Source organism: Stegodyphus dumicola, chromosome 11, assembly GCF_044657685.1.
Source record: "Stegodyphus dumicola isolate Sdum_Otavi_A_Nest chromosome 11, ASM4465768v1".
NCBI classification, from domain to species: domain Eukaryota; kingdom Metazoa; phylum Arthropoda; class Arachnida; order Araneae; family Eresidae; genus Stegodyphus; species Stegodyphus dumicola.
Genome location: NC_140778.1, coordinates 39,358,064 through 39,370,671, shown reverse-complemented (window position 1 = coordinate 39,370,671; position 12,608 = coordinate 39,358,064). Strand labels below are relative to the sequence as shown.

Sequence of the window (12,608 nt, the reverse complement as noted above, 5' to 3'; positions counted from 1 at the left end):
TTTGTAAATAGGTATTTTTTGTAATTTGCTCCAGGGAGAAAAAATCCCTAATTCTTTTAATAATATAAAACATATAACATCTTTTTTTGCTCTTTACCTTTTGTTTAATAAATAAGCTTTACAAAAATGTCAAATTTGTTTTCCTTCTAACTCTTTCTTTGCCTGATTTTGCATTATCCTTAATTTATGGACATGAGTGTAGATAGTGCCTACGCACGGGTTACTGGCAATTAAAAAAAAAAAAAAAACTCACGAGCTTATGTATATGGTTTCCCAATCAGGTGTTTAAATTTGAATTCAACTTTATGTGTAAATAATAAAAATATTTAAATAAAACTAGAAAATAAATCAGCCTTATCCTTGTCACACTTTTATTACAAAAAGTCAACTTTTTATATTTGTGTTGTATTTTCGGTTATAAAAGGTTTAATAAACATTAATTTGGATCTTTCACCAAACTTGCCTTGTAATTACAGGCACTAATGTTTAAGAAAATTAGATAATTTTGAGTGTTAGTTGTTGAGGCTGGGTTAATATACAAATCTAACAGATAATCTCACAGATAGTTCAGCTTTGTAATAACGTTTAACCAATTCAAGCGAGCGCAGATTTTAAATTTGGTTCCAATTCTGTTTGCTATATTTGAGTCTACAAAGTAAATGTTGATGATACAACATAATAGAGTCCATGTTATATTACATTGAACCTAGTTTCATAATTATCATTTCATAGTAAGAAAAACCACTAACCCCATAAGCAAGTTGTCTTGAAGTAGAGGCCATCGTAGCAATCTTACGTGAAAAGCGAATACATTTTCCCTTCAGTTAATTAGAATTAATCTGACATTAATTGTTATGGCAACGGTTTCTAGAAATTTTAATGCTTTAATGGCTTTGTGTTCAATTTTACATTATTTTGATTAACGAACATTAAACGAACATGAATAACGCCTCTCAAAAATCTGCAAGCTGTGATATACACCTATTGAAAGATTTGAAGATAGAGATCTGCTTATTTATATGACTGAGAATCCAATTTTTATTAGAAAATTTTATTTTCATAATTATGTTTTACTTTTATCGCAACTTTTATAATGACGATTGAAGCTTCAGGTTTTTTTCGGCATTGAATCAGTAAGAAATTTGATTACAGACAAGTTGATTAAAATTAAATTCAAGAAAAATGTCTTATAACAAAACGCAGATCAACTTTAAACGCTCGGAATCAATTTTCCGTTCCAATTTGAGACACGTGAAGGAAGCTTGTAGAGATTAACAGTTAAAAGTTATAATTGTGATTTGGTCTCAGGAAAGTACTTCATTTCTGTTCCTTAACAAATGTATGATATTATCGTTCATTACTGTTGATCAATACCAGTATTTATCTGTGATAAAGTTTCAAGAAACTCTGTGATAACAGTTTACTTAATTTAAAAAATGAATGCAGCTTATATAGTTTGGATTGTCAAATACTTTGGAAATTTAGTTCTTCAGCTTCCAAAACATTTCAGATTTCTTTCGAAATACATTTGACGTCACAACAAGTTTCGAGTCGATGGTGCCATGGATATTTTAAATCATATTTAGCGTTCCAGATTACAATATTTATGATAGCAAGTGCAAGAAAACTTGGTACTCACCAGTTTTTTCGTACACTGTTGTCCTTTATGTATTTTAAAAAATAGAAAAAACGCCAAAAGCATCCATATCGTAATAGAAACTTCTTTAATCAAACTGTTCTGCGTATTTTAGGCAGAGCGGTGGCTTTTATATTAATTGATGTTTCGCTACTTTTATTCTTTTATTTTTTACCCTGTTGTTTACCGCCAAGCACCTTAGGAAATATTTCGGAAACTTGAATGAAAGCGCATGTTCCGATGACTGTGCACTTGACGTAAACCTCACAGAATTTAAAGAAGTTCTAAAATCCTTAGGAGTGCTTTTCCAAACCCCCACAAGAGGTATTTATTAATTAAAGTATTTAAATAATAGTTTAGGTTTGCTGCTAAACTTTCAAATATTAAAACGTGTTAATTATCTATATAGTTGTTCTCGCAAATTTTCTACATTTTTTTAACCTTTTCGAAGATACGTTCTTTTTCATTTTTTTGATTAGACCTGGATCAAATTACTGGAGTTCAGCAGTTTACCCCTCCGCTGATGATAGGTCCCCCACTATAAGGAAAAAAGAAATAACATTTAATTTTCCACCTACTCCAATAATACACGAAGCTACATATATACTGTGACAATTAATCAAAGAAACATAAACACTCAGATACTCGCTTGAATGTAGGCTTTCAACAGTTATATCAAAGAAGCTGGTTTTTCTTTGAAGCTTTAATGCTTTAATTGAAACATCTTCATGAGTATATGGCACAGGTAAGGAGTGCAACCGTTTACCTTCCCTGCGACATATACTCATGAAAATGAGATATTTTTGGCTACACAGCTATTTTCCACCAATAGTGGGAAATCGTGAGCTCCCAAATAAGCGAATCACAAAATTGTGTACGTTTCATTCAAAATCCTCGGAATGGCTGAATTTGATTTCTGAAAGAATTTTTTAAAAAAGAATTGTAATAGTTTAACTACTTAATTCCAAATTTCCTCAAAGTGTACTATAAATAAGAGTGCATATCCAGAAAATTTAAGTGAATCAAAGATTTACTTGATTCAAATGACGAGTTTGCGAGCAGCTGTAAATGCACCGTGGTACGTCTGAAGTTCTGGATCTGGATCGTCAGTTTCACTTCTGGCCTCTGCTACAAAAGAGTATACTATACCAGTAAATATCTTGGCTCTTGGACTGACTGCCTGACTGGCAGGTTATTGCCGGCAATGCAGTCCTGTGAACTACGTATCCGGCTCTATCAAACTAGCCACAATGGCGACATCACGATAATTCAATCGTCACGTTAATACAGCAAATAGGAAGTGGCAAAAAGAGGGGACCGGTATCATTCGGTCAAGAGGGTCAAGGTGGAAACAGAGGTGGAAACGTTGCCATATAATGCAATACAAACTATCTACAAATATATACGAAATTTATCAAGTGGGGAAGTTTGAGTTACAGAGGTGGGCCGCGAATAGACGTAGGTCTATATCCTCCATTAATATGACTTAGTTGAAAATATTCATGTGATCACATTTAAGTCCCTTATCATAAAAGTGCCTATTAAGTTTGCGTATGTGCTCCTCAAGTGTATCCAGCAGCAAGTCATGATGAAGAGTTAAGTTACTAACATACACATGCTCGTTAGGTAATAGTACGAAGCACTGTATTCTGTATTAGTTGCATCCTTTTAATATCCATTTTACCTATCGTCGACCAAGCAGGCGATGCATATGTGATGATTGGCCTAATAGTAGAAAATTAAACACTTTCTTATTAGGTCAAAGTTTGAAAGTTTCCCTAGAAGGGGCTTTAAGCTATTAATAACATGGAACGCCTTTTTACGAACATGTGTGATGTGGTCCTTCCAGGTAAGTTGTTCATTAATTACTATACAAAGATAGGTGACTTTTCGAACTTTTAGGACTACTTCATTAAATAATGTAATATTCTCCTGCATAGGCGTCTTGATATGTTTTCGTCGCACTATGAGCAAGTTAGATTTTGGGCGTTTAAACATATTCTCCACTTTGTGCACCAGTTCTCAATGCTAGGCATGATGTTCTGCAGCTTACGAATAGCAAAATTTGCTTTTGCGGACATAACAGCCAAGGCTGTGTCGTCCGCGTAACATCCCAGGAAGAAATTTTTATCTAGCTGCGACATCTAAATTGGATCCCTGAGGGACCTCCGCATTTATTGGCCTGATGCTGGAGTGATCTTTTCCAATAGCCACCTTAAAAGTTCTATCTTGGATGAAGGACACAATGAGCTGAATTAGCTCTCTCTAGATATTATAATGGATTAATTTGTAGATAAGACCCTCATGCCAGACGCGGTCGAAAGCTTTCGCCACGTCTAGCATGAGGATTGCCACATTCTGTTTCTTATGAAGTGCGTCTCTGCAAAACTCTGTAAGCCTTACTTACTGCTTTGTGGTGAACAACTTGCTTCGAAACAGGAATTGCTCCGAGGTGAGGACGTTCAAATAAGGCTTTAATCTGTTAAATATAACTCTTTCGTAAGTGTTACTGAAGCCTGAAAGCAAATGATAGGTTTGTATCCATCAGGTTTTTTTTTTTTTTTTTTTTTTTTTTTTTTTAATCTTTGCCGGGCTTTGGAAGAAGTATGACCTCCGCATGCTTCCATTTGACGGGAAAGTAACTTAAATTTAAACATGCATTTATGATGCTAGTATACATCGTGATGCAATTGACAGGCAGATTTCTAATAGCCATGTTACTAATCGTGTCATAGCCAGGTGCCTTTCGTCTCTTTAATTTCTTAATAATATCCTGGACCTCAGATGCAAATTTTGGGAGATTTCTGACTGTCAACGCGTTTATCTAGTCGCGTAGATAATAGCAAACTTCATAGGTAAACTCAATATTACGTGGGATGCGGTTCGGCATAAACTGCTGTTCTAAGTGCTCCGCCAGTACATGTGCTTTTGAGTCGTTAGTCGTGGCAATGTTGTTGTCAGTATAAATGGGCCTGTTGCAAGTAGCAGTACCTTTAAGGTTTTTAATAAACTTCCATAGCGAACCGTCCTCTGGGTTTAAATTCAGGATCCTTTCTTCCCAAACCTCATTTCTATGCTCAGTAATTTTCTTTTTAATGAGCCTGTTTAATTGATTTAACTCTCTCTTAACCAGAGGACTCCAAGTCAAATTCCATCTTTTCCTTAGTCGGTTTCTATCTTTAATTAAGTCCCTAATGCTCTTCGGCAGCCTACCGGCAAATTGCTCCTTATTAACCTGACGAGAAGCTGCAAGTGTTATTAACTGCAGTGTTTATGCTGTCTGTCAAAATATAAATGGCTGAATCTATATCATTTCTGGTCCTTAGACTTCCAATATTTGGGGGGGGGGTTCACCTGCAAGATGTCTTTGAATAGGTTCCAATCAGTAAGATTAATTTTCTCGCAGCTTCTTTCTTTGGCCATACCAAGTGTAACGAGGACCGGCAAATGATCAGAAATCAGTTCATGTACAACTTCAGTGAACATCGGAATTGAGGTGTTAGTAAGTAGCAGGTCAAGGATATCTGCCTGATGAGGATTATCAGGACGATATGTAAATTCTGCAGGCGCTTCCAATGTAACTGGGTAATTGTTCAAAAAGTCATACAGGGTTTATCCGTTTTATTTGTAGAACGACAACGCCATTCTCTGTGCTTAGCATTGAAATCGCCTGCTAAGATAAACTGGTTCTGTTCAGGACAAATATTCTTAAGAATGTGAATGTCCTCCTTGAATTTCACTTGAGGAGGATTGTAGAAGGCACTAAAATATATGGTACCCAGAAAGGGTAATAAAACTGAAGCTGTAACTAACTCATGGGAGTTGTTTCTATCCTCGGCGATTAAGCACGACCGAAGGGAATTTCGAACGTATACCGCAACACCTCTCCCTCTGTGACTCAGCCTGTCACAACGATATACAGGAAAATTGTTGATCCTTAAAGATAACTTAAATATAAACAAAAGTTTCAAGAAAAATTGTGATACATCTTTATAGTAACGGCCAACAAAATTTACTTCGAAATCGATTGAGATGTAACATGCATCAAAGTAGAAGAAGAACACGTGGCAAGATATTAATCTTTATTATAGCAGTCCCCTAAATTTAATTGGTATTCAACTGAGATGTAATATGCAGTGAGGTATAAGAACACACTACAAGATTTCAGGAAGATATTTCAGTTGATTAGTGTGATTTAGTCTTTGGGGGGGGGGGGCTACTGTAAGACCGAAATACCAAAATTGGTTACTAGATTTATTTTATATTATTTTCTGTATTATTATTATTATATTTAATTTTACAAATGTAAACATGTTTTTAGAAACAACATTACAGAAAAGTTCCATTTTAATTAATGTGAATGCTGCACTTGATGTAATGATGCATTTTCTTAAGTGTTCCGCATAAAACTGCTTGGTTCTTATTAGACTACTTCATGCGAAAATGCTCAACCTATTCCTTTTTTTACATTGAAAATTCTCATCTTGACTAAAGAGTACATCTACTATGTTAAAAAAAAAGAGAAACTCTATAACATTATTTGATAACTTTATTTTGGAATATTTCTCTTTGATAATATTTAATTCCCAAACTCCCATTTTCTTATTCTAATTTTGAATGAGACTTCTGCTTGAACATCCTCCTTTAATGTAATCAACTCTTCTTGCATCATAATATCTAGATCAAATATATTGCAATTCAGAGGTTCCACTGACAAATTTAAATTTTCATTGTCTTGGAATTTTTAAATTTTGCAAGCGTTTTGTATATAACAATACGTTTTTTGAGAAAGTTTGCATTCTTATACTTTTGGTTGTGTTTTATTTGTTCCTGCATTTATTTTTTATGCTGTACTTTTGCATAATTAATTTATACATTTTGAAAATGTAATTTTAAACATCTATTAAGTAATTTTTTATGTATTTTCCCCTTATATTTATTTTGTATGATTTTCTTCCTTACCACATGTGTAGTTTTATATCAATAAACGATTAATTATACATTTTTTATTCAATGGGGGCTTGATTATACCTATAAATTGTAGGTGCATATTTGCTATCGACCCTTTTGATCCTCATTCACCTCTGGGGGTTCAATACCAACGTTCTTAAAAACCAGCTATTCTTAAAAACTATAAATATCTAGTTATGGCTATTAAATGATTCTTAATTTTAATATGTAGCTTCTGCCAACAAAGTTTGGCTACTCCTACCTGCATACATTAAGTATGATGCCAAGTTCAATCTCCATGTTAATACATTTGTTTGACACACTGCGATTTTACATGCACATTTTTTAGGTAGATTTTTTAGATGTTTCTAAATAAAAAGATGGCTCTTAATATTAGAACTGCTGATGATAAATAAATATATATTTCAATCAAGAAAGAAAATCTGCCATTTTGATGAATCATTTGCTTTTATTTTAAGTAAATCAAGACCTGTTTAGTGAATAAGGCTTGAGAATCCTCATTTACCAATTTCCAAAAGCAGAATGCAATAAGGTTTAAAATTTTTAGCAGGAAGTATATCTTGAGTCTACATAGTCACAAGTTATTTACATATGTAATATATTGCTTGCATCATATGTTTCTAAAAGCTTCTTTTAATATAGAAATGTAGAAAACATTTAATAAAGTATACAGCATTATTACCAGCCTTTAAATCTTAAAAAAAGGAAGGTTTTTTTTCCATGCTCTGTAGCAACACCATTTCAATGCAATTTGCCTAATTTAAGATTCATTAACTCAGTAAATTTCATTTATTGCTGGGAAACGTTTTGCTTAGTAAAGACAAAAAATTAAAAACAATGAGTTTCAATGATCTACCAGGAGATTGGGAGATGTAATGAAAACCTGAGAGAGATAATAACTACTATATACAGACACACACACACACACACTCGCCCCCAAAAAATCTGAGTTACAAATTTTTAAAACCATGACAAAGAATTTATAGTTTTGTTAACTACTTTAAACAATATTTTGGCACATAACGTTTATGAAAGTTGGTTCAAAATTGATGTTAGGGAGCATTTAAGTTTTCTTATTCAGTTTTCCCTGATAAAACTTCATTAAAATACATGCTTTGCAGGCTCTTTGTATGGAAATGTATGTCACACTTCTCACCATATTTTGCTTTGAGGATCAATTGGTTCAGCTCAACTGGCTTATGCTGTACAGGGTGGTTCCAAACTATATGTCAAAAATGTAAAGGCAAGTAGAGGGTACATAAATAAGCAGATTTCGTATAGGAAAATGTGTGCAGTAATTCCGCATTGAGCCGGTAGAGATTGCTGATGATTACGGCGTATAAAAGCGCTATCCTAACTGGATTCTTTATTTTCCGTATGGATCTCGAACAGCATGCATCATTACACCAATGCAGAGCTTGCCGACATGCATTTCATGTATAGGGCTGCACAAAGAAATGAATTAACTGCTCAAAGAATGTACAAGGAGCAATTTCAAGGGGATGTTTTACCTAAACCAGCTGTTCACAGACAAATGTGGTTCCAGCATGATGGAGCCCCAGCTTACTTCAGTGGGAATGTCAGGAATCACCTGGACGCTGTCTATGGCCAGCATTGGATAGGATGAGGAGGAATGCGTTCTCCTGATTTAACCTGCTTGAATTTCTTCTTTTCTGGGTCATATTAAAGGCTTCGTGTACAGGAGTCCAGTCACATCTCTAGATCTTGTTTCCCACTTGTCTGTTGTTGCTGGACATGTGCTCGACATACCTGAAATCTTTTCTAAAATACGCTGATCCATGTGTCGCCAATGAATTTTGCATCTCTGTTGGTAGCCACTCTTTCAAATGCCTATTGTAAACTGTTAATAATTTTTTTCTTTCGACTTTACTTGTCTTTTCAGTTTCCTGTGATTCATATTGCTTTACGTGTTAGTGCTTTAATGCGACATTACCACACACGCATTCTGTATAAAATCTGCTTATTCAGGTCCCCTCTGTCTGCCTGTACATTTTTGACATATAGTTTTGAACCACCCTGTGTATGTACTCAGGAAAAATTGTAATGTAACACAAGATAATACTCTTGTTCTAAAAAATTACCAAGCATCACAGAAATTGTTATATTGCCTATTTTTTAAAAAGACGTACTTTAAAAACATTGAAATATTTATTCTTGTATAGCAGTGATTCTCAACCTCTGGGGAGCGCCCCCTAGGAGGGCGCGAGCACACTAATGGGGGGGCGAGCATATCCAAGAGAAAATTTTATTTAAAAAATATTATTAAGTGACTGAAAGGAAAGAACACACACACACACATACAAAACAAAATACATTTCGACATATTTAATAATTAACTTATTAAATTAAAACAACTTACTAAATTAAAAACAAATTTAATAATTATTAGTGACTTCCTTGGGCCTGTCTTGCAGAGCAAAGTTTTTCGAAGGAGGGTTTAATATTAGAAATAGACACTCTCAGTTCTTTTTCTATATTTAACTGAGATCTATATTTTGTCTTCAAAGAAGCCACCGCAGAAAATCCAGTTTCACAAAGGTAAGCTGTTGAAAATGGTAGTAGAATGCGAAATGCTCTTGTTTTTAGTGCAGAAAACTCATCATCCACTCCTGTCCAAAATTCAAAGAGTGAATTATTACTAAATTGTCTTTTGGTTTCGCCGCTTGCCGTGAAGTCTATGAAGGTTTCTTCCTCTTCAATTGAGAGTCCTTCGATTGAGAGTTCAATTGAGAGTATTTTGAAATGGATCCCTCACCCACTTGTAACTTGATATCAGTTTGTCGTCAGCAAGAAAGTACTTTTTAAAATTCTTTGCTAGCATTGCTAAATGATTTTCAATGGTTACAAAAACAACTTTTACAAGTTGTTCTTCAGCCTTGTAAGTTTTAATACAATCATTCAAATTTGCAAACATTGTTAAGTTTTCTTGCTTTAAATTTCTGTTCCACAATTCCAGTTTCCTACAAAAAGCATTAACTTTATCACTCGTATCCAATGTATGTGTATTTGCTCCTTGCAGTTGAAGATTCAAGTTATTTAATTTCTCGAATATGTCTACCATGTAGCTCAATTTCATCACAAATAAACTATCGCGAAAATTCTCAGCTTCCGGTTTGTTTTCCTCTTCTAGTAAAATGGCGATTTCTTCTCTTAATTCAGAAACACGTTGCAAAAATTTTCCTCTTGATAACCATCTTGCCTCGCAATAAAATAGTAACGCTGAATGTACTGCACCCATGTCTTTACAAAGTCCGGAAAAGATTCTTGATTTCAGGGGTCTCATTTTTATATAATTTACGACGGTTACAACCGTAGTTAACACAATATTCAAACCAGGACTCATTTCTTTGGAAGCCAAAGCTTCTCTGTGGATCATGCAATGTGTCCAGACGCACTGTGGCGATTTTTGTTTCACAAGTGCTTGAATACTTTGGGATCTTCCGGACATAGAACGAGCACCATCGGTGCATATTCCAACGCAATTTTTCCATTCTATGTTTGCCTCGTTCATAAAATCATTTAAGATAGCAAATAATGCGAGTGCTGTTGCTTTGAGTTCTATTGGTTTGCAGAAAAGTAATTCTTCTACTACTGACAAATCATCACAAAATCTAACATAGGCAATAAAATGAGCATCTTTATTACTATTTGTTGCCTCATCGAGTTGTATTGAAAACAGTGTGTCACGTAACTTCGACAAAAGCTGACACTCTACATCTTCAGCTATATCAGCAATTCGATGGGCAACAGTATTATTTGAAAGAAGTATAGACTGCAAATGTTTTGAAAAATTATCTCCTAACATAATTTCTACGATCTCAATTGCGGCTGGCAATATGAGCTCTTCACCAATGGTGTGAGGCTTTTTACATCTGGCTATTTTATATGAAGCTTTATAAGAGACAATTAAAGCTTTTTAATTCACAGAGAAAGTTTTTTTTAAACAATGATTTTTGCTTTTCATATGATTTTAATTTTAATTCGAAGAATTCTCTGGGTTTGTTTACGTACTCACTATGAAGCGTTTCCAAATGTCGTTTAGTTTATTAGGTTTCATGCTGTCTGCCGCCAACATTTTTGAGCAAATGATACACAGGGTCCTTTCTTCTTCATTTACTTCAGTAGTAGTGAACCCAAAATTTAAGTATTCTTGAGAATATTTTCTTGATTTTATTTTCGGAACCCCGCTCGTCTGTGTACTTGTTGATGCTTGTCTATTGTCTAATGCTCGCTTATGCCCGCTTAAAAATTTATCCATAATTCTGTATAAGTCTGCTGCCGTGAATATTTAATACGGTGAATTGCAATTACACGAAAATATATATAACATACACATTCAGAATAGATTCTATAGCGATAGAAGGATCGACTCGAATGAGATTGCCTGGAATTGAAATTGGCGTCATAGAACATTCTCCTTCGCCCTATGAGAAAACATTTATTCACATCTGCGCACGCTCCTAACTTAACTTTTAATCTGACCAGACAAATCGAAACTTCTCGCGAAACCGTAAGAATGCCCGACATGGCGGGACGCAAGAGCAATAAAAAGGCATAGGATTCTTGTTTTTTCAATGCTGAGGATCGGTGTTGCAAAATGTCAATAAATTTCCGTATTGTTGGTAATTTGTAAAGTTTAAAATTAAGTTTGTAGTGTAGGTTTAGCGCCAAAATACTCAAAATACATTATTATTGTATACATTTTATTGTATGCGGTGGGGGGGTGGCGCGATGAAAATTATGATTGAAAATTAGGCCGTGATTACTAAAAGGTTGAGAAACACTGCAGTAACCCATTCAGCAAAATTTAATACTCTTCTAAAACAATACTCAGACTTATGCAAACCAAATTTGTTCTTAACAGGTTTAAAACATAATGTTCAACATCATATCATAACACATAGTCAACCTGTGCATTCTAAAGCAAGACAGTTGGATCCTCTAAAGCGTGCAGTAGTTAAGCAAGAGTTCCAATTCATGTTGGACAATAACATAATAAGACACTCGAGTTCTCAATGGGCAAGTCCTCAGCAGTGGTGCTAAAAAAAGATGGTACTCTTCGCCCATGTGGAGATTATAGACAGCTAAACGATAGAACAGTTCCCGATAGATATCCTATTCCTAGGATAGAGGACTTCCATCATAAATTAAAAGGTACGAATATTTAAACTAAAATAGATTTATTTAAAGCCTACTACCAAGTGCCCTTTGCCGAAGAAGACAGATGTAAAACTGCTATTATTACTCCTTTTGGATTATATGAATTTAATGTTATGAGTTTTGGTTTGAAAAATGCACCAGCCACGTTCCAGAGATTTATAAATACAGTTCTTTCTGGTCTAAATTTCGCTTTTCCATACTTAGATGACATTCTGATAGCATCTGCTAGTGAAGAACAACACAAAATCCATTTGAAGCTTGTGTTTGAGAGATTAAACGCCTATGGACTCCGCATTAATGTTTCCAAATCCATCTTTGGCACACAAGAAATAGAATTCTTGGGTTAGTGGAACGATGAAGCTAAAGAACAATTTCAGCGATGCAAAGATGATTTCATCAATACAACACTCTTATCATTCCCTAATAATGAACTACCTCTGTCATTACATACAGACCCTTCAGACCGATTAGAGCGGTACTTCAACAATTTGAAGATAACGGATGGAAACCTGTTGCATTTTATTCCAAAAAACTAAACGAAGCACAAAAGCATTACAGTACTTACGATAGAGAGTTACTTGGAATTTACCTCTCTATCAAACACTTTAAATTTTTACTAGAAGGAAGAACATTTACAATATTCACAGACCATAAACCCATAATCTTTGCATTTAAACAAGTCTAGTCAACTTAGACATTTACAATACACCTCTCAATTTTCAACTGATATACAGCACGTAGAAGGCCGAGACAACATCGTTGCAGATACTTTACCGAGAATTGAAGAAATTTCTTTGATCGACTATGACAAAATTGCTGA

The 12,608-nt window shown here is 34.5% G+C and overlaps 1 protein-coding gene across 1 annotated transcript; it reads right to left on the bottom strand.

Moving 5' to 3' along the window:
- Nucleotides 1–9,350: 9,350 nt before the first annotated feature.
- On the bottom strand, nucleotides 9,351–10,433 carry LOC146993894 (zinc finger BED domain-containing protein 5-like). The gene has a single exon (XM_085826269.1). It carries the CDS (start codon nucleotides 10,431–10,433, stop codon nucleotides 9,351–9,353), a length of 1,083 nt encoding a protein of 360 aa, XP_085682395.1.
- Between the last annotated feature and the right edge of the window lie 2,175 nt (nucleotides 10,434–12,608).

What these genes read in the sequence shown, in the direction of transcription:
- LOC146993894 (XM_085826269.1), bottom strand. Translation starts at nt 10,433, where the DNA reads ATGTTAGGAGATAATTTTTCAAAACATTTGCAGTCTATACTTCTTTCA.